The following is a 23,890-nucleotide window of genomic DNA, read 5'->3' as shown; positions in this document are numbered from 1 at the left end:
ACTCCGTAGGCGGAGAAGGCTGCATTGTGATTGGACACTCGGCGACGGAGATCTTTCCCCCACCATCCAAGGAGCTGAGGCGGTGCCTGTAGGCAACCATCGAATGCACCCTGGTTAGACAGAACACGAGTCTTGCGCCATGGCGACGGGCCCCAAGGCAGTCGTCTTGCAGGCACCCCTCATGCATCCCCTCACATAGCTAATAATCGCCCTTCCCCCCTCATCGCGCGTCGCAGCAGCCTTTGCGACGACTTGCCAGCCCGCTTGTGACCATGGAAACGATTAGCAGACTGCCGCGGCGCTTGACACAGCTCTACTCAGACACCAAAACCACCTGCGATGCTGTGGTGGAGCAGGATGCCAAAGACACGCCAGAATCGCACGCGCTGCATCGGAAATTCAGGATCCAGAAGGACAGGCTCATAACATGGGGCGTCGACTGGAGCGACAACGCCAAAGGAAAGCAGGGCGACATTGACGACAGCGTCGAGGAGGCTGGCATGACAGAGACGGTCACGAGTGTGCTTGGGACGATCAAGGAGATTCTCGATGAGGCAGAAAGAATGCACCCGGGCGCACCTGCTGCTGGTGTGGGAAAGACATTATCTGGAGAGAAGAGTCGGCCTGACCCGCCCTCGTGGGCGCCCGCTGACAAGTCACGTTACGAGGACTTGATCAAGGACCTCACCACTTCCATTGACATACTGTACGACCTGTCCCGCAACCGAAGAAACCAGAGAGCCCAAGAGCGAGGAAGCAGCCCAGGAAAGGCTGCACCACGATCTCGTCAACACGGCACTGCAACACCAGTGTTCCTGTCGCCAGACTACAACGCATCCGACCTGACACTCGTAAATCCGGCCACCTTTTCGTCGAATGCTCAGATTTCCCGGTCCAACCTTCCACCAAAACTAGACTACACTGATCTCATCCTCCCCGACGAGGAACCGCCACCATACGAAAGTGTTGGTACTACATCTGTTCGTGTCATTGGCCGCTTACGATCTAGAAACAACCCGCATGCTTGGAAAACAGACAGTGGCAGAGATAAAGAGACCTATGTTCTAGTAGATTACGCAAGCTACGATCCTACCTATCGCCTTACTGGAGTTTCGCCATCGACGGAGCGTCTCGAGGCTCTTTTGGGTATACTAACAAAGTTGTCTAATAGCCAGTTTTTCCACGGCACACTCAAGTGTCTCGGATACATTGAAGATCCAAACCAGCCACGCTTTGGTTTAGTATTTGAATTGCCGAGTTCCGTCTATTCTGGACCTCTCGATTCACACAAATCTAAAGACGACTTGACGCCAGTTACCTTGCTGAGCGTGCTTCAGACGGGTTCGAAATCCTTGCACAACTCCAACAGCGCAACGCCACCGCTCGAAGACCGCTTTCGTCTGGCCTTTACTCTCGCCTTGACTTTTAGCAAGATCCATGGCGATAACTTTGTTCACAAGGACGTTAACAGTACTAATATTGTACTATTCAAGAAGAACAAGCGTCATTCTGCAAACAACCGAGCACTACAATACTCACTACGGACCCCTGTTATTTGTTCATTCGACATCTTTTCCGACTGTGACGTTGAGGCCGCCAACACGATGCCGACACTAAACATTTATCGTCACCCCGAGGATCCCAAGTGCACTGGCGAAAAGCACCCGTACACGCCGAGTTTCGACTTGTATGGCCTGGGCTTAGTACTGCTTGAAGTGGGTCTGTGGCAACCGCTCTTTGACTTGTGGAAACAAAAGTATACTCTCCGCGATTTCAAGCAAAGAATTGAGGATGTGTACATCAGGAGGCTTGCATCCAAATGCGGAACGGCATACATGCAAGTAGTGCGCGACTGTTTTTGGGCTGCTGATGCAAGGGGTGACGCTGCAGACGTCTACCCAGTCTATTCGCGCATCCTTACTAGGCTACAGCGTTGTTGTATGCTGGACGAGTCCGAGCCTGGATTCGACCTGAAAGACTTGCGACCTGAAGCTGTGCCCATACAACACGCATCTCCACTGAAGCGCAAGAGTGGTAGCCAGACTCAGCTTGCTCCTGAAGCTCAACAGAGTCCATCGTATAGAAGCGCAAAGAGATGGGCCATGGAAAAGGGATCACAGGCGTTGGAGAGAACCAAGTCTTTGTCAAGGAAATCACCTGACCTTTCACTCGCACGTAACCCATCACGAAGCTCACAACATTCCATCCGAAAGAGCATCTCGGAAAGCCTGCGGATGATGAGCCCCAAGCAAGACACACTGGATCTGGAGTGGGAACCAAGAGACCCACTTGAAGAATCGGGCACCCTTGTTGCAACACCACCGAACTCACAAGACCCAAGCGACTCCTCATCACTGTACCGGGAGCGAGTGATTACTGCCGCTTCAACGATACAGCGCGCATGGAGACAGTCCCGCAAGCCTCCAGGTCAGCCCGTATCTCTCAAAGACTACAAAGATAAGATTACAATCATCCAGAATGCTTGGCGACAGTCAAAGCAGAAGCGAACCAACAGCACCATTTCAGCTCTCGTTACTGACGGAATCCGCCACTGGCCACAGGCTACTCTTGGGTATCCAACACCCGAGCCCGAGCCCCAGATTCAAAGTCACACGGTGGATTCAAGCGAGAATTTCGTTACGTCATCGATTCAGATCGAGACGGAAAATGAACCTGTCGCTCGTCCAAAGATGCGCTTGTTTCCTGTCAAATTCACGCCAGAGATTGTGGAGGAATGGCACTCGACCATGCTGCCTCGTCTCGAGCGTCTTATTGAGCGTGCACTCAAAGACTCCGAGGAAACTGTCAGCATTGACCTTGTAGCTGTAGGAGAAGTTGTGGAGAAGGCCAAGCCAACGGTATTTGTCACCTGCAGTAGTGTTGCAAAGATCAGAGCTATTCTGGGTCGCCGCTTTCGATACGACGAGAATGTGTATGATTTGAAAGTCAGAAGAGGCAAGATTAGGCGGTCGAAAATGAGTCGCTCGTCACGTCGTACTCGGTATGTTGTGTGTTCTTGAAACTGTGAGCAGATGACTAATTCTTACAGACCTCCTCATCGCTCCATGATGAACACCGACTCGTATGGCGCTGATATGGCTGTCATGAATCCATGGCATCAGCAGCGCCCACTCTGTGGAGCATCTATTGGCGCCTTCAATGGACAACACCTGCCACCAGTTTCGTATGGTGGAGTCATTCTAGTCGACGACGAGCCATTGGGCATGAGTGTTCACCACCTGCTCGACGCGCCGTCAGACGATGAGAGTGACGGTGGTGAAGACTACGATAGACCATACCCAAACGAAACCACGTTGTCAAGCGCAGCCAACAACCCATGGCTGATGGGTATGGGCACGCAGCCAGGTGTTTACTTGGAGTCAGAGGAGCCTGCCCCTATGTGGGATCTTGAGCTATCTGATGATGAAGATTTTAGGAGCGAAGATGATGAGGTCGATGCCGATTCATTTGACTTTTCCGACAGCGAATTCGAATCCGACGATGAGTCCGCTGAGGGTATGTTGACAACTTTCGCCATACGGCCATCAAACTAACCAAGGATAGACATGGCTGAGTCTGCCATGTCACGTGCAACTACAGGCGATATCGATGGCATTCTGCCCGGCGAGGGCGAAGAGATCCGAATTACCCAGCCAGCCCTTGACGACGTAGACCCAGACTTCTTTCCCAATGAAGAAGACCGCGACGACGACCATCTCTCCTCGCACGAACTAGGCCACGTCCACGCCTCCTCCGGCATCCGCCGCTGGAAGCGCGATGGCATCCTCCACGAAATCGACTGGGCGCTCCTCAAACTCAAAGAAGACCGCCTCCAGCCCTACAACATCTGCCAGGGCGGCCGCCGCTTCTGCTTCGGCAACATGACCCCCGAACAACGCATCATCGCTTCTAAACTCAAACCACCCGTAGACCGCCGCCAGTACACCCCCGAAGAAGACGAATACCCCAACGGCGTCGCCCCCGCCTCTTCCCTCGGCGGCCTCGCCGTTCACTGCTTCGGCCGCACCACCGGCCTCCAAGGCGGCATGATCAGCTCCGTCATGTCGGCCGTGCGCATCTACCACCGCAAATCCTTCTCCCGCTCCTGGCACGTCGCCGGCGACTTTGGCGTCGGCGGCGACAGCGGCGCGTGGGTGGTGCAGAATGGCAAACACAAAGTCGTCGGCCACGTCCTCGCTTTCTGTCATAAAAATCGTATCGCGTATATTTGTCCCATGGAGGTCTTGCTGGAGGATATCAAGCGGACCCTTGGTGCGAAGAGGATTTACCTTCCGGGGTCCATGGAACAGATGTCTTATGCGGCGCGACGGACACGCCAGCAGCAGCAGCAGGTTGATGCTATGTCGGACCTAGGGGATAGAGTACAGGGACTCGGTATCGTGGATTCTGCAGTTGATGTTCGAGAGGCGCTTTCGTCGGGTCCTCCTCCGAGTGTGAACGCAGGCGGTATCTGGACCCATCGATCCCCTTTGCTCACCCGCGCAGCAGCAGCGGCGGCGGCGGCGGCAGCAGTGGCGGCGCAGGATGCAGCGGATAAAGAGGGTAGAAGCGTGATTCGGAGTAGTATTGTGTGTGTGCCGGAGAGTACGAGGGATGGAGGGATTGAAATGAGTGTTTAGTGAACACCCTACCCCCCTTCTTTCCTTTTTTTCTTTCTTCCTTTTCCACTTCATATTGTTGTTAATGTAGCAGCTTTTTTTTGATATCCCAATTGAAATTCCCACTCTTCTTCTTCTTCGCAAACCAAACTTCAATCCCACGTCCTACCCCCTATATCACTCACCACCACGCCTTCCTCCTCCCCTTCACCCAGCCTCTCCCAGAACTCTGCGATCTCGGACACATATCGTGTTTCGTTCAGCGGCTTGTTCCATTCGTTACCAGGTGATCCCGCGACGCGCTGCCACTGCGCCATGCGCTCCGGCCGCTTCCCATCGCGATTCGACGCAAAGTGAATGAGCAGTGAACCCTTGCGTGCGGCGGATGGTGCTGCTACTGGCGCAGAAGTCGTGGTGGTGGTGGTGGTGGTGGTGGTGGTAGAAGGGGGCGGGTAAGCATTGAACCATCGTTGAGGGACGTGAAAGATGTTTTGTGAGAAATGTGGCTGGTATAACCCGTTAGTTTCCCATCCATCTCTCTCTCTCTCTCTCTTCTCCCATGATAATCAAGCGTTTATTGCAAGGGAGAAAAAAAACAAATAATTGAATAAAAATAAAACATGGGGAATGGGGAATGGGAATGGGGAAAAAAAGGAAAAGTGAACGTACCCTTTCCCCTACAATCTCCATGGCACTTTGCTCCGAATACTTGAGCTGGACATTGGCATCCCACTCTTTCAAACTCAAACTCGCGCTTAGGAACCGTACCGCCCATTCGCCTACCCGTAGGAAAAACACTCCGTTGTTGAGTCCGTGTCGGTCGTTTGTAACTATCAAGTTCACGTCGCTGCCCGTCTTGTTGCGTCCGACCTCCTTCTGTTGCGCGGGTAGGAAGATTTCAAGTGGGATGTTTGGGTTCATGAGGATAGTGTCGCGGTCGTGCCAGAAGATCCAGTGGAGTCGGTGGTCGGCGGGTTTGGAGAGTTCGGTGCCGATGAGGGTGAGGAGGAAGGCGTGTTTGGACCAGAGGCCGGGGAGCATGCGTTCGCGGAGGATGAAGTGCGGGTACCCGTGGAGGGCATCGTGGGGGTGGTGCGAGGAGATGGCGGCTTCGTAGGTGGGGTCGTGGGGGCCGAAGGAGGCGGTTGCTTTGCCGATTTTGGATGGGAACTTGGTATCCTGTGGAGAGGGGTTTGAGGCTTGGAATGGGGTTGAAGGGAGGAAGGGCGGGGAGGGCGCCGGGGATGCGGTGGTGTGTGTGAGGTAGAAAATTAGGGATAGACTGAGGGTGAGGAAAGAGAGGTATTTTAGAGTTTGGATGGGACTTCGGGGGCGACAGGTTTGGCGGCATTGCGATTCCGAGTCCGAAGAGAGAGAGAAGTCGCTGTCGAAGGATGATCGCGTGCTGCGGGTCATTGTGGTGGTTGGTGGTTGGGTGTAATGCGACTTTGGCATTTGCGCATACGACGGGCGTATGGCATTGAGGATCCCTACGTCTTCAGTTGGATAGAGAAAGGAAAGGAAATCCTAGACTGAAGTCAGTGAGCGGGACTACATAGCTCAGGACTTGGGAAACGACCGAGACATGAGACGCGTATTGTGTTGGTCTTGTGCCTCAAAAGGTCTGGCGTCAGCCTCCCTGCATGGCCGACGCATACGTAGGTAAGAGGCTCTAGTAAGGCTGTTACATGGCCAATCAGGTTCAGCGGGCTGGGCGCCGGACTAAGCGCACCAAAGTATGACGACCGAGGTTACCGCATTTGTGAGGTTCACTACGTGTTTAGCATCCACCGGCTCTATCGCCATGTACATGTCTAGAAGAAAACGATTTCTATCAGTTTTGGTGAGCTCTCTCATGTTACGTCATCCAAAGTACTATGAGCTGACAGTAGTCTTTTAGGCATTTCAGCCAAGAGCCTGGGCACCACGATGAGACTATACATCGATATACGAGGAGAGTAGATTCTGATCTCGCAATGTCCAGAATCAAGTTGATTAGAACATCGTAGCAGCAAGATACATGTAATGCGAGTAAAGTGAAATGCCTAACACCGAGCGGCATGACTCAGACCATCATCGTATTCGCAAGATTAACTACACCACTAGTTTTGACCTTCAGCCTCCGTACGGTAGTTCTGCGGTATCTTTTTACGAAGCGTGATTCATGGATCTTGCTCATCTCTCCAAGTCCTCCGGTACGATTAGCCATGCTATATGGAGCTAGCATACGGTCGTATTTGACTCTTGTCGGGATTAAGAAGTCCGCACCGACCACTGCTTATCTGAGGCATTCACACGACATCCCGTCACTCAACATAGATACAGGAACCTTTTGGTTCGTTGTCCGTTGAGTCAGTATGGCAGGAGTTCTCTGACGTCTGCCCGACGTCAATGTTTTTGCTCCTGACTATAGTCATTCCTATATTTGTCGGAGGAAAATTTCGGAATACAGTTCACACTAAGTGTTAAAACTGCTAACCCGGTGAAAGAAGAAATAAGAAAATGCGTTAAAGAGTACTTTACCTACGCATTCTACATGGGTCTATTTTTCCCTTCTAGAAACGTGGTTTCTGAATATAGGGCATTGAATATTAGGAGCACCTGCTGACTTGCTTAGCAAACAACATAATGCAGAGACTGTGGTTAGGCGGGGATAGACGGCGAGAAAATTTAGTGCAGTTATTATGTACCATCTAGAATCAAACACTACTGTGGAGTTTAGCTGTCACGTAGACAATGGTGTAGGTGGACGGGAGAAAAATCTCAGTGGCATAGGGCATAGATCAAGATTTACCTTTCTTAATAAGAGATAGTTGGTTTGCTGAAGTATACAGATGCTCCTACTGCAAAAGGCAAGCATAATTAAGTATGCTTATTTCTGTTATTAAGAAACTAGAAGAAGTGTTGAAGTGGAGCTCTTTCTCTCGCTTTCTCTCCATCACTTTACTTCTATCTCTCTTTGTACCTTCAATTCTCTATATCTATTTCTCAAGATATAATGGAAATAGAAACACATGGAAAGTGATTAGAGAAGTGAGAAAGGAGAAGAGGTACGAATGGCTCAAGTTCGAGCACTAGACAGATTAGGTATAATATTATAGATTTTTCTGTACATGCAGAGAGACCTTTACAAACCCATTCATATGTAACTAAAGCTTCGAAAAAGCACATTCATCTATACCGTAGCAGGCAGTGCATGAACACTGCTAAAGCAGCAGTGGTGCTGTCACTCACCTTCCTCTTTAACCAATACCCTAAGCACAAGGCGCATACAAGACTCACTGATGGCTGCCTACACCTTCCTATATTTGCTAGTATACCAGGATGCTTATCTGTCGCTAAGCCTGTGGCGTGCTGCTTAGCCGTGCTTGCCTGGTCGCCTTAAATAGCTATGTAGCCTTAAGTTTCCCGTCTCGCAACGTTCGCCATCTATCCATTAACGATGGCGAGCAAAACACTTTATACTGACGCTGAGGTCTATGACTTCGTCCTCGTCGGAGCCGGATCAGCTTCTTGCTTAATCGCGTCACGTCTCTCACAACAGCTGCTTGACCACCGGATTCTTGTTCTGGAGGCTGGAGAACACATTCGAAATGACCCTAAAGTACAGATACCCGGTCTAGCCACGAGGCTACTGTCGGATCCCGCTTACGATTGGCGATATTCTTCTGTGCCGGAGCCGGGGTTGAACAACAGGAAGATTGGCCATCCCAGGGGAAAGCTAGTGGGTGGCAGCAGTGCAATTAATAGTCATAGTGTGGTGTTTCCTAATCACGAATGGCATGACCGTGTGGCGGAGGGGCTTCTATCAGATGCGGGGAGAAAAGAGTGGAGCTCAGGGGGCATGAGCGATTGCTACAGAAGATGGCAGGCAGAACAGTCCAGTCCAACAGTAGATGACGATGGGGTGTCTCTAGATCGTGTGCGGACATCATACCCGCGTAAATGGGACCTGCTTCAAACTCGGTGGGTGGAGGCTTTTGAGGAGCTTGGTTGTCCGACGAGGACCACAGGGTTTTCCGAGAGCTCTGCTGGAGCTGTCAATGTCAGAAATGCGATCGATTCTTCAAAAGGCGAACGAAGCCATGCAGGTACAGCGTATCTAGAACCCGCCTTGAAACGTGGCAATGTTACGTTGAAGAATGGAGTAAAGGTCGATAAGATTGCATTTGATGATGCATTGACCGCTGATGGAAAGTTCAATGCCAGAGGTGTCCACTACACATACAAGGAGGAAGAGCATTTCGTCAGTGGCCGAGAAATCATCCTCGGCGCAGGCGTATTTGAGTCACCTCTAATTCTGGAACGATCAGGTATCGGATCCAAGAAGATTCTTGCAAGCACCAACACCCCAGTCTTGTACGAGCTTCCAGGGGTCGGAGAAAACTTGCAAGATCATCTGAACTGCAGCTTGTCATGCGAAACTCAAGACGATATTCCTACTCGTGACGAAATAATGCGAAACCCCGAATTGCAAAAGGCGGCATTGGTGGAGTACGAGAAAAGCCACGCTGGTCGAGTGTCTGAAGGAGCCGCATATAGTTTTGCCTTCACACCATTACAGATGCTGGAAACCCCATCGGAGACACAGGAGCTTACCGAGATAGTGGAACATTGGGTGAAACAAGAAAGCAATCCGAGCCTGAAGACCCAGTATTCTATTATCCAGAAGACGGTGGAAAGTCCCAGGGAAGCAACAGCCACCTCATTCATGTTGCGTACACAACGTCACAAAGACGCTGATTCACTCCCCAAGGGCACGCCATCTGTTGTAGATGGCAACTATATAACCGTTGTCGCAATGCTGGCCCATCCCTTTTCACGTGGAAGCTGTCATATCTCGCCTCGTTCTTCAGATCAGCCCGAGATAAAATTCAACTACCTTTCCCACCCCCTCGATACAGAGATACTGGCTCGCCACTTGCGTCTCATCGAAAGGCTCTTCCAGAAGCCAACCTTTGCTGCTATGACAAAGCCGGACGGAAGACGATTGCCTCGAAGCTTCCCCCATCCAGTTACATCACTCGAAGACGCCAAAGGAATCCTCCCAATCAACTCCGCGACGAACTACCATCCATGCGGTACTTGTTCCATGATGAGAGAAGACCTAGGTGGCGTGGTTGACGAGCGGCTGACTGTATACGGGACGAAGAATGTGAGGATTTGCGATGCAAGTGTCTTGCCAATCATCCCACGGGGGAATATCCTGACCGCTGTCTACGCTTTCGCCGAAAAGGCAGCCGAGATAATTGTCAGGGAGACAAAATCTGATATTCTTTCACGCCAGAGCATATGATGTTAGCTTCGTCATTGTATCGCTACCATGGTAATAGATGGAACTTAGACGACTACCTACTAGGTAGCACAAAGAATGCGATATGACTGGCTTTGATGATTCTCAATATTAGAATTCTAACATACACAAATACTTTCGTGATAATTTTGTCCAATTACTGTTTAATTCACACATATATTGAGATGTTTGGCTACTGATAGTTGGAGCAGTCAGATCAACATGTAGCTTCAGCCGTACCCATTTTCAGCCCCACTCATGGGCTATCAGCTGAATTCAAGAGTACCAAAGTGACTGATAGTGCTACGCGTCACTGGACCGCTATCCTTTTGGTGTCGCCCGCCGCACCTCTCAGCCCGTCTGTCATCCGACTGCGGCTGACGAGCGATAGTGGCTGTGTACATCTTCATGGACCGAAATTAGTTGATTGAAAATCGCTCTGATTTACTAGAACAGTGCAACTGTTCCCAATTGGTTGTCGCTAACATTACTCCCACGCACTTCAGTTGACTCAGTACATAGAAGTGATTTGATTGCTGCGTAAAGTTAATATCAGCTTTAGACGGCTACGTAAACCCAGGGTAACCAAATGAACTTGCAATTAGAGCTACGCCCCTTTTCAGCGATTTTCATGACTGGCTCCCAGTGTGATATTGAGGTTCAGAGTCGTATATGCAGATAACAAGGGGCTACGCACACTTGAGTGGCTTACTGTATGGTTAATCAACGGCTGCTGCCTAACAGCCACAATTTAATTTTTGGCATCATCCTCGAGCTAGACAGCAGCTGGGACGACACTGGCGAAGTAACAGTATACATGAGGCTATTCTTTTAGTGTCTACTCTTGAGGATTTTGAAGCAAATCCCAGAGGACCTACCACATGCAAGTTGCTCAGGGGTTTATGCTATACTATTCCTCCATGCAAGGAACGTTGCAGGCAGACCTAGCTCGAGAAGCGAATGCCCTATGGATCCAAGCTGGGCAACGGTATTGCCTAGCGAAAGTCTTATTATTAGTTAGCCTCGGACCTATGTATATGCCGAAGCATCGGAAACAGACTTCAGCGCAATTCCCCATAGTCATTGTAGCTGAAATATTAACAGCTAGTGCGAAGACCAGCCAATACGATCGCGGGGTGAACCGATGCACTCCTGTCAAATCTCCACAGTCCTGTGGCTGTTCGTATTTTGTACAGCTGCGGGTGTTGGTTTCGGTACAAGGCAGGATGATGTTTCCAACGTTGGTGTCAGCCTGTCACTGTCCCGTTTCTAGTGGGTGCCAGGCGGGAAGAATGCCTTAGGCGATTATGCTATGCTAGACGTGGTCGCTAAGATAGCAGCGACTCGGATTTGGGGCTGAGCCCCTTTCGCCTTTGTTCACTGCTATGTGCACGACTTTGTCGTTGTTCATAATCCTGCCCCTAACATCGTCGACCCTTTAAACTGGCCTTAAGGATTCCAGATGAACATTTATGGGGCCTCAAAAAAGGGTCATTAAGAAACCAATAGCCCAATAGTAGAAGCAGGAGCCCACGACAGCCTTGCTGCGCCGCTTTGGCATATCTGTATACGGACAAGCGTGCGCTAGACGCCCCAAATGGGTGACGCTAGGGCGAGAATGAATGTGGCGCATCCCCTACTATGGGGGGTCTGTTCTTTGGCGAACACCATAAGCGAACACGCATCTTGGTCCCGGCTTCAATTGCTGCGGGGTTGAACAGCTTCCGTCATGCTGGGCGCTACCACGTATCTCGCATTGGACAGGTTTGACAAATACGAACTGTATTTGAAGTCTTCGGATACTATTGTTTGAGAGTAAACGCTGGTGGCTTCGTTGTCTGCTACGAGCTGATGTCAAGTCTACGCACCAACTCAGACTCGCGGCGTACGAGGTACGCACGATTATACGCGATGCCGATCTTGAAGTTCGCGCTATTGACGGCTCAAAGCGCTGAGGCCATAGAGTCTAGGCCTATTGACAGGCAATACTGGTCCGATGAACGACGACGCTTCACCGAACTAGCACTCGGCAGCTAGTACTCGACTCCAACGACCTGGCAGTGTGGAAATACATCCACACAGAAAGGGATATCGTGAACTCCATGACTCGCTTTTGCGACTCATCCCATGCATAACGGAATGCCCGGATGTTCAAGTCGTTGCTTGTAGAATCGAAAACTCACAGAGCTGCTGAGCGAACGACCAAGTGAAGAACTGTCTCCAATGATACAAAAGCAAGTCTCTAAGTAACACGGAGTCTCACAAGGCTGCACAGATGTAGGGGATCAGTTCGAGTTTCAGCCTTGTGCCTAAAAGCTTGCACATCGTATTTGCAACGGCATCAGACTCAAGAGTGCTTAGTGGGTCTCGTTCAATGCGGTGGCGCTGCGGGTGCAGATCGAATCAAGGGCATGATGGAAGCTTTCGCAACCTCAGGGGCAAGTCTCTCAGAGACCGAGCTCTGCTGCTTCAAGTGAGTATATATGTATCACTGTTTCTCTTCATGCATTCTCCATCTTCACGATCCACTCAATCAATCATCATCTTCCGCACTCTTCGAGTGACGACGCCATTCCTTTTTTTCATTATCAACTTACCCCAGTCATTCGTTATCCACGATCTTATTTATACATAATAATTAACTCTACTAACCCATAAAAATGAAGTACGCCATCATCTTCGCTGCCACCGCCGCAGCCCACCAGGCCTATGGCGGATACGGTGCCGATGCTCACTCCAGCGCCCAGCCAAGCACCACCGCAACCCCCATCGGCTACACCACCGTTAATCCCGGCTACGGCAAGCAGCCAGTCACCGTGACCACCCAAAACCAGGCCTACCCGACCTGCGTGTCTGCTGCTTACGGCGACAAGAACTGTGCCAAGTGGGGAGAGGACACCTACGTCTCCACTGTCATCAAGGACTACGACAACAACTACGCTACCGTCACCAACACTGAGCAGCCAGTCGTTGTCTACCACACCAAGACGACCATCACTCACTCTGCTACTGGAACTGGTAGCTATGCTGCTCCCACTGGCGCCGCTTCCAAGAACGGCACTGCTGGCTGCTGGTACGAGCTTTATGAGAAGATTGAGGAGGTTCCATACAAGAACCTTGGCCCCAAGGCTCTTCCCGGATACGGTGGCTCTGGTCTCTACACCAAGGGTGACAAGGAGCAGCCCGTTCACGTCAAGGAGTACAAGGGTGGAAAGTGGACCGAGTACAACCACGTCTACTCCTATGGGGAGCCCAAGCCAGAGGTCAAGGTTTACGAGAAGCCTGGCATCTACGTCGTCCCCAGCAAGGACATGGTAGTTGACCACCCCGTCGACCACCCCGCTGAGGCTACCACTACCGCCAAGGCTGGTGAGACCTGCACCTACGGTGGTCAGTCCGTCACTGCCACCCAGACTGGTTACATCACCGCTCCCTATGCTGGCTACAAGACCAAGGTTGAGGGTGGCAAGACTATGACCGAGACCGTCATCGAGTACACCACCATCTACGCCTCGACCACCGGTACCTACGAGGTCACCAAGCCCACCACCACCGTCTACGACCACGACACCGAGGTCACCTACCCCACTGCCCAGCACTACGATGCCGGTGTCTACCACCAGCCAGCCCAGACTGTCACCATTACCTCTGCTGGCCAGGCGTACACCTGCGAGTATGAGAAGACCAAGGCTACTCCCTCCCCCGTCGTCCCTGGACACGGCAAGACCTACGGTGGAAACAACTACGGCTCTTCCCCAGCCCACAACAGCTCTTCTGTTGCTTACGGCTCTTACCCAGCTGCTTCAACTCCTGCTGCCTACGGCTCCCACCCAGCTGCTTCTTCCCCAGCCGCTTACGGCTCGTACCCAGCTGCCTCATCCCCAGCTGCTTATGGCTCCCACCCAGCTGCCTCATCCCCAGCTGCGTACGGTTCTTACCCAGCTGCCTCATCCCCGGCCGCTTACGGTTCTTACCCAGCTGCTTCCTCCCCGGCCGCTTACGGCTCGTACCCTGCCGCTTCTTCCCCAGCTGCCGTTCACTCCAAGCCAGCCCAATACGGCGGAAACAACTACGGTGGAAACAACTATGGCGCTCACTCCGCCTCTACCCTGAGCACCGTCCCCGTCCAGGCCTACTCCACCCCCGCTGCCCACTACCCCGTTGGCAGCACCTCCTCTGCTCCCGCTGAGCACTACGGATCCAGCGCCAGCTCCACTCCTTGCGAGAGCTCCACCGCCCCTGCTGCCTACAACACCCAGCCTGCTGGCCACCCAGCCTCCTCCTCCCCAGCTGCTTACGGCTCGTACCCTGCTGCCTCTTCCCCGGCCGCTTACCAGCCTGCTCCCGCTGTCTCTTCTCCCGCCGCCGCCTACGGTTCCTACCCGGCCGCCTCCTCCCCAGCTGCCTACCAACCCGCCCCAGCTGTCTCCTCCCCTGCCGCCTACGGCTCGTACCCCGCTGCTTCAAGCCCAGCTGTCCACGGCTCCTACCCAGCCGCTTCCTCCCCAGCTGCTTACCAGCCCGCCCCAGCTGTCTCCACCCCGGTAGCTTACCAGCCCGCTGCCACCCCCACCCCCGCCGCCCACGACAAGACTCCCTCCAACAACCAGTACTCGTCTGGCTCCAACGCCTACGGCAGCAACGAGAAGCCATCTGACAGCTACTCCAACTACGCTTCTTACTAAAAATGTAATGTAGTGTTATTTTTGTTTTTTGTTTTTTCTCCTAGAGTTGAAGATGTTGAAGTTTGGAAAGATGGAGTGAAGGAAGAGGAATAGTGAGGAGGATGAGGTGGAGGAAAGAAGAGAGAAATCTAAAAGAGATAAGAAGAAGAAAAAATGTGAGATCAAGAAAATAATATATTTTTTTCGTCTCGTCTCGTTAAACTTTTTTGTGTGTGTGTGTGTGTGTGTGTGTTCTTCTCCCTGACCCATTCACAAGTGCATACAATTGTGCCATCTCAAAAAGAAAAGAAAAAAGAGAGACGGTGAACACTCTCTTTCTCTCTATACATATATAGCTCACACGATTCATTTCCCCATTCCCCTCAAATACTCCTCCCAACCCCCCTCAGCCAAGACGCCATCCTTGCGCAAAACCTCCTTTTCATTCCCCTCCATCCAAGCCCTCAACCGCTCCCGCACAGCCTTATCCTCGGCTCCTAGAATCCTGACGGCCAGCAACGCCGCATTTGTGGAATTGTTAATCCCGACCGTTGCCACGGGCTCTCCGCGAGGCATCTGCGTCATGCTAACCAGACTGTCCCATCCGTCCATGTGTGTCGCTTTGACGGGAAGTCCGATGACGGGGAGGGTAGTCCACGAAGCGCACATGCCCGGGAGATGGGCTGCGCCGCCGGCAGCGCCGATGATGACTTTTAGCGAAGTCTGAGAGGCGGATTTGGAGAATTCGCGGAGCCAATCGGGGGTGCGGTGCGCGGAGGTGATGCGGGTTGTGAAGGGGATTTGGAGGGTGGTTAGGATTTCGAGGCCTGCGCGAAGGACGGGGAGGTCAGAGTCTGAGCCCATGATTACGGCGACGAGGGGGTCTTCTTTTCCGCTGTTGGTGTTGCTTTTGGGGTCGAGGGTTTTGCCCTTTTGGGTGTCGACAAAGTCGATGAGAGGTTGGATTTCGCGCTCTGCGGCGGCGAGCGTGGGCGCTGTGACGGTGATGTGGCCCATTTTGCGGCCGGGACGGGCGTCGCCTTTGCCGTAGAGATGAATGGAGGCGTTGGGCGAGTCGAGGGCTTTCTTTGCGACCTGCACGTGGGAGTCGGGTGTCTTGCCGCCGAGGATATTGAGCATGATGGCGGGTTCCCGGAGGCGGAGGTTGGATTGGGAGATTGGGAGGTCGAGAATCGCGCGAAGGTGAGCGTCGTATTGTGAGATTGGGCAGGCCTCGATTGTGTAATGACCGGAATTGTGTGGACGAGGTGCAATCTCGTTGATGAGTAGGTGGTCATCCTTGAGGAGGAACATCTCGACACCAAAGACGCCCTTGCCTTCGAAAGCACCGATGGCCTTCTTGGCCAGCTCTTGGGCTTGCTGTGTGATCTTTTCCGATACATTTCGTGGAGGCGCATATGTGAGCTTGCAGATGCTATCCTCATGTACAGTTTCCACGGTAGGAAATGTGAGCACTCCATCCTTGGTCTTGACAATCATGACTGCCAGCTCCATTCTGAAGTCAGCCCATCGCTCCGCATAGAGTGGCCGTTTACCCAGTGCTTCGAACGCCGCACCAACGTCTGCCTCGCTCTTGACCACAAAGTTTCCTTTGCCATCGTAGGCTTCTGTCTTGCTCTTAAGCATGAAGGGATATCCATACGATGACCCTACTTCTTTGAGTCCCTCGATTCCTTTACCCTCAAGATCAACACTGTCAGCCACAGCGACTCCATGCTCTTTCAAATACTGCTTTTGCGCATATTTATCCTTGATTGTTCGTAGTGTCTTCCAACTGGGTTCAACCACCACCTCTCCAGCAACCTCTTCCAGCATGTGCGTGTCCACGTGCTCAATTTCCACGGTGACGACATCGGAAGATTGCGCAAGTTGCTTTACAGCAGCCGCATCCTTGAAAGACCCCTCAATGTGTCCATTGTGCGCCGAGATTTGCTTTGCGGGTGTTGCTGCTGCGTCCAGTACGTTGACTTGAATGTTTAAGCGATTTGCGGCTTCAATGAGCATGCGACCGAGTTGGCCTCCGCCCAATACACCGACTTTGCGATTGTCGACCATTTTGCAGATGTTGATGTACAAGTCACTGCTGTGCTGCAGTGACTAGGTTGGGCCATTACGTGGGTGAGAGTTGCTAGCGCTCTGGTTGGTTGGATGCGGGGGAACCGCAAGAAAATTTGACACAAAGATCCCGATATCAGTGATTGTATTCTGGGTTGCCGAATGCGGACAAGCAGTCCAGTGAAAAGTTGTACAGCACTAAAAAAAACGTTGCAATACATCACTAAATACGTCTGGCTCACAATGAGGTACTGATTTTCATGGGTTGACCATGAGCTCGAAGAGCCCGTTCGTATGCTTTCATTTTATGTTGAGCATCGAGTATCTTTTTATAGGCCTTCAAAGAGCCATTCCTAGTCATAATGCACGCCTCATAAGTGAATTCCCATGACCTTGACCACGCCAAACCAGAGAAACCGAACCACTTTAAGCACACGCTTAGACCTTGAAACCACGAGACCTTCTGCGACCACGGGCACGCTCGAACTTGCGGCCCTTGCTCTCGACGTAGGGCTTCTTGCCGGAGTGGGGACCAAAGCCGAAGTGCTTGAAAGCCTCACGGGCGTTCTTGGGTCCACGGAGGAGGAGGGTGTTGGATCCAGTTGGGGAGCGAGTGGCAACCTCGTCGATGGTGAGGGTCTCACCACCGGCCTTCTCAATGCGCGCGCGAGCGGAGGCAGTGAAGCGGAGAGCCGCAACCGAGAGCTTGGGGAGCTCGAGCATGCGGTTGTCGTCAGTGACGGTACCGACCTGATCCTGAGTTAGCTAGTCATTAGGTGTGTGGTATTCGGAAGCCGTACGATGACAATGGTCTTGCCGTCGTGTCCCTTGGCGTTGGAGACGATCTTGGAGAGGGAGACCGGCTATATCATGTTAGTTGTTGTGTCGATAGGCTTTCGTGCCATTGGTGTCTTACGGGACGGTTGGTCTTGGACATCATGAGGCGTCGCAGGACGGTCTTGTTGAAGGGGGCATCGGTGCGGCCTGTTCGCAGTTAGCACAGATTTTGTGCGCGATTCCAGTCGGAGTACTTACGAGCCAGGAACTTGTACAGACGCACCAACAGCTTGACGTAGGGGTTGGTGGACTTAGGGACCTCTGTACACTCGTCAATCTCTCTCCTCTCTCGGGCTCATGTTGCGTCTAAAAAGACTGCTCTCGCCAGCGCATTTCTGCGCCGACTCGACGGGGGTTTCACATACTGCGGTGCCCGTCTCGAACATGGTGGCGGTCGAGGTCAATTCCCATTTTGACTGATTTTGAGCGTGTTGTGCTGGGGGTTAGTAACGACTGGAGAAGTGAAGTTCTCGCGAACACGAAATTGCGAAATAGGCCAGACTTGGCGTGGTGTGGCCCGTGCGAAGCGAGGACACCCCAACTCCACCTGCACGCGCCTTCAAAGTGCCCTCGCTAGCGCTGGTCAGCATCTCCGCTGGATTTACAAACGGTGGACGCCATTTGGGACCCTTTATTATCATTCTTGGGTGAGGTTGTCTGCATTCCCAGTAGGAGCAATCGTGCCATGTGGATCAATTCAGGGTGCGTTGTGGCGTGGGAAAGGGAGACATGAAGCGAAGCTTGAGAAATCCAACACTTTTTCTTCAATGTCTACCTCGAAGCTGAATGACTGTGTTGAGTTGTTCACTACACTTCAAGTTGCATCTCATCACACAAAAAGAACAGTTTGCTTCACAAGCATTATCATTATGTGGCTAGAAGGTAGTATATACCTTTCGCTCGCAGTCGCTGTGAATGCCTGCAAGATCTATATCCGACAAAAACGCATCACTTCATCGTTTCCCTATTGTGCCCAAAGCTCCATTCTGAACCAACGAGCTTCCCAAAGCAGGCTCACTCTGGCTGAGAGAAACCCACTAGTCTATATGTATCATACCCAATCACCATACACCTCGAGCCTGCTCCAAGTTGACAATAAAAAGATAAGAAAAGAAGAAGAAGAAGGCGCGACATGGTAGTAGAGTGCGTCGACAGGCGTGCTTAAGACTTCTGATAGCGTGCACTGGTTATTTGAAAAGGCGTTTTATACAGCCTTGTCGCCAATGAGCTTGCCGATACCGTTGTAGACCTGGTTGGTCGACTCGGGGGCATAGCGGGGTCCAAGGGAGCCGAAAATGAAGAACATGGAGATGATGACAGCGGAGAAAACCATGAGCTTGCGGAGAACAGGCCTGCTGTGGCCGAGCTCTTGCCACTTCATGCTACCCTGGCCGAGGTACTCCTTGAGCTTCTCACCACCAAGCTTGTAGTAGACGAGACCACCGAGCGCAATGCTGTAACCAAAAGCCTGGAGGAGACTGACGGGGTCCTTGAAGAGGAACATGGACGCGAAGACGAGGAGAATGTCCTTGAGTACACCGGACAGGGTGAGGACGAGCGACGAGGTCTTGCCAATCTGGAAACTTGTGAGCAGGTGTTTTGCGCAGGTGAGAACAATGAACATACCAGGAAGACGACTGAGACGTTGAGCAAGAATGCAACAGAGGCGTTGGCCAACAGGGTGAAGAGACCGACGCGGTCGATGTCAGCCATGGTCATCGAAGGGAGCTCAGTGAAGAGCAAGATGGCACCGTTGATAACAGCGCAGGCAGGGGCGTAGTAGTAGAGGGAGACGAGGGGATCCATCTTGAAATCGGCGCCGCTGAGCAGACGCTGGACCATGACCAAGCGGATAGCCTCGAAAGCGATACCAGCAGCCTGGAACAGGAAACCAGTCATGACAAACTTGATCTCACCCATCGAGGCAACAACGACACCAATGACAATGAAAGACACATTTCCAAGCGTCTTCAGATTGACAGGCGAAACACCGAGACCCCAGGTGGTAAGCAAGACAGCGACGGGCATAGTAGCCTTGTTAAGTCAGCATCCACGTGTTTACTCTGGGAATCTTGTCGACATACCTTGAGCATCTGAATAAAGGCCACACTGAGGTACAGGTAGGCCTGGTTACCGCAGATCAAACTCATGCTGAAGAAGATACCGATGGGGACAATAGCTCGCAGATAGACACGGCCGTTCATGGGCACCTTCTTTCTTGAGTCGAGGATGGTGGTGAAGCGGGCGAGGATTTGCGTCATGATGGTCGCAAAGACCAGATGCCATGTTGTGAGGAAGATTGGAAAGTCTGTTTGGGGTCGCTGTCAGTATGCGCTTGTGGGGGACAGGGGCGGGAGGTAGTAGACGTACGGAACTTGGCCGTGTCGAGGATGTACTTGTTGAAGACGATTGTGCTGGAGCTGAGCGTGATCCATGTGCTGGGTATCGATTAGCGTGCGTTGCGGAGAGGGCAGAGGTATGTGAGGCATACGCAATGTAGACGGCGGGATGGAAGGTGGGCGGCTCAGGTGCGGACTTTTGCGCATCGGGGTTGACGGTGGGCAGGACTGGCAGAGCAGTGTCGCGGGAAGCCTCGACTGAGGACCTCACCTTCTCGTCTTGAGACATGGTTTGGGGTTGGTAGTTAACGAGGGACTGTGGAGAGGCAGAAGGTGAGAGAGAGAGGGGGGGGGAGAAGGAGAGGGAGTTGTCGGTGGCTGAGGTCGAAGAGATGCGGCGATCGGGGGTGGGAGCAGAGTTGTGGTTGAGGTTACAATGATGGGCGGGCTAGCGCCGCTGACTGATGAGGGTCTTGCGCGTCAAGGGTAGAGTGAAACGGTGCAACACGAACGTGGCACAGGGTACAAGTCTTGGACGAGGGCTCTGCGCACTTGGAGGCAGCAAAGGAGATGAGGAGCGACAGAATTGTTGGGAGGGAGCGTAAATGTGATGGTAATGCGTTAGGCGCTAGTGAAGGGAGGGGCGGAGCGGAAATTCAGCCAGAGCAGCTTGTAGAACGGGGGCGCACAGGGGGTGCCGTCTGTGTCTGCGTCTGCGTCTGCCTCTACCCTACTGGGCAACGGTCGACTATTGTACTCGCGCCGATAGCAGGCAGCATGACGATTCCCAATCCCCGCCGCGGCTCTGATGGCGGCGATGGCGACGTGAAACGGATCTGCTGTGGAGCCGGGCATTGGACGCGCAATCGGCTTGCTTTGCGAGCCTTGGTTCTGGCGGCGAAATTTTGAGCCGCGCTGCGATATGCTGTGTGGGCGTGGATGAAGGCGTACGTAAGTACGCGTACCGTGGCCGCCCTGCAGAGCCGCTTTACATTGCAGGGCACAGCAGACAAGGTCCATGACGCGCGACATGGCAAAAGGGCAGGCCTAGCGACACACACCCACAAGTGCAAGTGGCAAGCCATGCAATCACAATAGGGGCATGCATGTTGTCGTTGAGCAATCCGTATGCGTACACGCTTGATTACACCGTCGCACTAGCACGACACGCAGCCCGTGGCCCGTGGGCCGTGGATCTGAAGCTGTAGTCTCCAAGAGATAGACGCGCTTGCCCGCCTAGTCGACTGAGGAGAGAATGTGGTACGGTACACACACATGCACATGCCGTCAGTGTACATGCTACATGTCTAAGTACAGTACCTACTTACTACATAGCATTACGCCCGTCTGGCCATGCCTGGTTCCCACGGGAGCGTGCATCGGGGGAGCACAGTACACCACAGTACAGCACACCACACCATCACCCGCTGCCGCTGCCGTATACTACTTACTTGCTTACTTACCCGTCTCGATACCCGACACTGTTGGTCGGTGGTGCACACGCGCTATGCGAGTAGCATCCAAGAGGCGAGGCAGGTGTTGCACAAAGTTGGAACCAATCAATGTGGCCACGAGCAGCCACGGTTGCTGCACCGACGGGGCCCCCATGGCGGCCTGCCCCTTTTCTGCCGTCGAGCCTCTCTTGTGCTTGGACATGCAGAGGCTCTCCAGGCGGTCGCCAGCCCAGTCCCTCGCCGCCTGGCCCCCCACTAACTACCTACCCTGGGCCCACTTATAACAGTATCCTCCTTGGCGTCCCTAGTTCCTCTCCAGCTTCTCTATATTCCTTCCGCCCACGCCCCAAGTGTTCCCAGGCCACTGCTCCTCGTAGCTTCTCACCTATACATGCTCAACCTCGCTCGCCAGACACTAAAGCGAGTTCCAAGTTTCCAAGAAATCCTCCAGGCCACCATGGGATCCGCAAAGGAAGAAATGTACGTTCACCGCCCAACCCACCTTGCTCTTTTCCTCTCTCCTCCCCTCCCCTCCCCTGCCCTCTGCCTCGCTCAAACTGACCATGGCAAAGCTCCGTTGACGTGCTCGTCATCGGCGCTGGCCCTACCGGTCTAGGTGCCGCAAAGCGTCTCAACCAAATTGTAAGTGTACCCCAGTGTCCAACACAGCTTTGCCCTTGTGCTAACAACCCCAGGATGGCCCTTCATGGCTGATTGTCGACGCCAACGAGACACCTGGTGGTTTGGCCTCTACAGACACCACTCCAGAGGGCTTCGTAAGTATCCCGCCCGCCAATTGGCTGCTCCTTCCTAACCACGCTCCAGCTCTACGATGTTGGTGGCCATGTCATCTTCTCCCACTACAAGTACTTTGACGACTGCATCGACGAGGCTCTGCCCAAGGAAGATGACTGGTTCACCCACCAGCGCATCTCCTACGTCCGCTGCAAGGGCCAATGGGTCCCCTACCCATTCCAGAACAACCTGTCCATGTTGGGCAAGGACGACCAGGCAAAGTGCATGGACGGTCTGATTGATGCCGCCCTCGAGTCTCGCGTGGCAAACACCAAGCCAAAGAACTTTGACGAGTGGATCGTCAGGCAGATGGGTGTCGGTATTGCCGACCTCTTCATGAGGCCATACAACTTCAAGGTCTGGGCTGTGCCCACCACCAAGATGCAGTGCGAGTGGCTTGGCGAGCGTGTCGCTGCACCCAATGTCAAGGGTGTCATGTACAACATCATCCACGGCAAGACTGCTGGAAACTGGGGCCCCAACGCCACCTTCCGCTTCCCCGCACGAGACGGTACCGGTGGTATCTGGATCGCCGTCGCCAAGACACTGCCAGAGTCCAAGACACGATACGGCGAGAACAGCAAGGTGACCAAGGTTGACGCCGATGGACACAAGGTACACCTCAAGGACGGCACCGTCGTCAACTACAAGAAGCTCATCAACACCATGGCTGTTGACTCCCTGGTCGAGACCATGGGCGACAAGGAGCTCATTGACCTCAGCAAGGGCCTCTACTACTCCACCACCCACGTCATTGGTGTTGGCCTTCGTGGCGAGCGCCCAGAGCGCATCGGCGACAAGTGCTGGCTGTACTTCCCCGAGGACGACTGCCCCTTCTACCGTGCCACCATCTTCTCCAACTACTCGCCCTACAACCAGCCGCAAAAGGATGTCAAGCTCGCAACCCAGCAGCTCGCTAATGGCTCCAAGCCCAGCTCCACCGAGCCCAAGGAGGGCCCGTACTGGTCCATCATGTTGGAAGTTGCCGAGTCTGGCATGAAGCCCGTCGACCGAGAGAACCTGCTCAAGGACTGCATTCAGGGTCTCATCAACACCGAGATGATCAAGTCCGACGACGAGATTGTCTCCACCTACCACCGCGCCTTTGACCACGGATACCCCACTCCTTCGCTTGAGCGTGAAGGCGTCCTCACCAAGCTTCTCCCTGCCCTCCAGGCCAAGGACATCTTGTCGCGTGGCCGCTTCGGCTCATGGCGCTACGAGGTTGGTAACCAGGACCACTCATTCATGTTGGGTGTCGAGGCTGTAGACCACGTTGTCAACGGAGCTGTTGAGCTTACTCTCAACTACCCCGACTTTGTCAACGGTCGCAAGAACGAGGAGCGTCGTCTTGTGGACGGTGCCCAAATCTTCACCAAGCCTTCTCTTGCGCTGAGGAACAAGGGTGTTGACTAGACGCATACACAAGGAATGCTGAGCATGTTATGGATTTTGAGAGATGTTTACAGGATACCACGCTTATTTACGAAAGGGACGGCATGGAATGGGGAGTCGGCGCATGTGTGCATGTTTGGACTCTAGGTAGATAGATAGTTGTTGCATCTGCACAGCATCTAGTCGATGTTGGCAGTGATAAAGGATAGACATTACCTTTTTGCCAAGTTTGTGTGTTTCTCTTGGATGCGATGTCTTCTGTGATTGTTCTTGTCAATGCTTTCTCTACTAGCTTCGTACCCCAGCAAGCCCGTTCCTGCATTCACCTATCCATTCATGCGCGCTCCGTTTCCTCGATCGACAACATCCCTCTCCACTTAATTTAACCCCCACTCACCCTTATCCCTCCTTCCCCCCC

General features: G+C 52.9%; 10 protein-coding genes across 10 annotated transcripts; 6 read left to right on the top strand and 4 right to left on the bottom strand.

The window, feature by feature from the left end:
* Positions 1-272: 272 nt before the first annotated feature.
* COCMIDRAFT_102762 (uncharacterized protein) lies at positions 273-4,640 on the top strand (the record flags this gene model as incomplete). The annotated part of the gene is made up of 3 exons (XM_007692570.1): positions 273-3,001; positions 3,050-3,520; positions 3,560-4,640. The coding sequence occupies 3 exons, from the start codon at positions 273-275 to the stop codon at positions 4,638-4,640; spliced, it is 4,281 nt and encodes a 1,426-aa protein (XP_007690760.1).
* A 131-nt stretch (positions 4,641-4,771) lies between these two features.
* On the bottom strand, positions 4,772-6,035 carry COCMIDRAFT_102767 (glycosyltransferase family 34 protein; the record flags this gene model as incomplete). Its single annotated transcript, XM_007692569.1, has 2 exons — positions 4,772-5,125; positions 5,289-6,035. 2 exons carry the CDS (start codon positions 6,033-6,035, stop codon positions 4,772-4,774), a joined length of 1,101 nt encoding a protein of 366 aa, XP_007690759.1.
* A 2,026-nt stretch (positions 6,036-8,061) lies between these two features.
* COCMIDRAFT_39242 (GMC oxidoreductase) lies at positions 8,062-9,915 on the top strand (the record flags this gene model as incomplete). Its single annotated transcript, XM_007692562.1, has 1 exon — positions 8,062-9,915. One exon carries the CDS (start codon positions 8,062-8,064, stop codon positions 9,913-9,915), a length of 1,854 nt encoding a protein of 617 aa, XP_007690752.1.
* Positions 9,916-12,572: 2,657 nt separating this feature from the next.
* COCMIDRAFT_39241 (uncharacterized protein) lies at positions 12,573-14,597 on the top strand (the record flags this gene model as incomplete). The annotated part of the gene is made up of 2 exons (XM_007692561.1): positions 12,573-13,770; positions 13,891-14,597. The coding sequence occupies 2 exons, from the start codon at positions 12,573-12,575 to the stop codon at positions 14,595-14,597; spliced, it is 1,905 nt and encodes a 634-aa protein (XP_007690751.1).
* A 94-nt stretch (positions 14,598-14,691) lies between these two features.
* Positions 14,692-14,841, top strand: COCMIDRAFT_102771 (uncharacterized protein; the record flags this gene model as incomplete). The annotated part of the gene is made up of 1 exon (XM_007692568.1): positions 14,692-14,841. A coding segment is annotated over one exon (150 nt), but the record flags the coding sequence as incomplete, so codon positions are not given.
* A 101-nt stretch (positions 14,842-14,942) lies between these two features.
* COCMIDRAFT_28685 (uncharacterized protein) lies at positions 14,943-16,652 on the bottom strand (the record flags this gene model as incomplete). The annotated part of the gene is made up of 1 exon (XM_007692556.1): positions 14,943-16,652. The coding sequence occupies one exon, from the start codon at positions 16,650-16,652 to the stop codon at positions 14,943-14,945; it is 1,710 nt and encodes a 569-aa protein (XP_007690746.1).
* A 438-nt stretch (positions 16,653-17,090) lies between these two features.
* Positions 17,091-17,900, bottom strand: COCMIDRAFT_102736 (uncharacterized protein; the record flags this gene model as incomplete). Its single annotated transcript, XM_007692567.1, has 5 exons — positions 17,091-17,402; positions 17,453-17,515; positions 17,569-17,636; positions 17,688-17,750; positions 17,855-17,900. The coding sequence occupies 5 exons, from the start codon at positions 17,898-17,900 to the stop codon at positions 17,091-17,093; spliced, it is 552 nt and encodes a 183-aa protein (XP_007690757.1).
* Positions 17,901-18,693: 793 nt separating this feature from the next.
* COCMIDRAFT_102746 (uncharacterized protein) lies at positions 18,694-20,117 on the bottom strand (the record flags this gene model as incomplete). The annotated part of the gene is made up of 5 exons (XM_007692566.1): positions 18,694-19,065; positions 19,116-19,523; positions 19,574-19,797; positions 19,860-19,927; positions 19,981-20,117. The coding sequence occupies 5 exons, from the start codon at positions 20,115-20,117 to the stop codon at positions 18,694-18,696; spliced, it is 1,209 nt and encodes a 402-aa protein (XP_007690756.1).
* Positions 20,118-21,131: 1,014 nt separating this feature from the next.
* On the top strand, positions 21,132-21,566 carry COCMIDRAFT_102717 (uncharacterized protein; the record flags this gene model as incomplete). Its single annotated transcript, XM_007692565.1, has 1 exon — positions 21,132-21,566. The coding sequence occupies one exon, from the start codon at positions 21,132-21,134 to the stop codon at positions 21,564-21,566; it is 435 nt and encodes a 144-aa protein (XP_007690755.1).
* A 173-nt stretch (positions 21,567-21,739) lies between these two features.
* On the top strand, positions 21,740-23,493 carry COCMIDRAFT_102722 (uncharacterized protein; the record flags this gene model as incomplete). The annotated part of the gene is made up of 4 exons (XM_007692564.1): positions 21,740-21,762; positions 21,855-21,924; positions 21,978-22,058; positions 22,108-23,493. The coding sequence occupies 4 exons, from the start codon at positions 21,740-21,742 to the stop codon at positions 23,491-23,493; spliced, it is 1,560 nt and encodes a 519-aa protein (XP_007690754.1).
* Between the last annotated feature and the right edge of the window lie 397 nt (positions 23,494-23,890).

The sequence above is a fragment of the Bipolaris oryzae genome (genome assembly GCF_000523455.1).
Source record: "Bipolaris oryzae ATCC 44560 unplaced genomic scaffold scaffold_133, whole genome shotgun sequence".
Taxonomy (NCBI): domain Eukaryota; kingdom Fungi; phylum Ascomycota; class Dothideomycetes; order Pleosporales; family Pleosporaceae; genus Bipolaris; species Bipolaris oryzae.
Note: the sequence above shows the minus strand (reverse complement) of the source record. Positions and strands in the feature narration are given on the sequence as shown.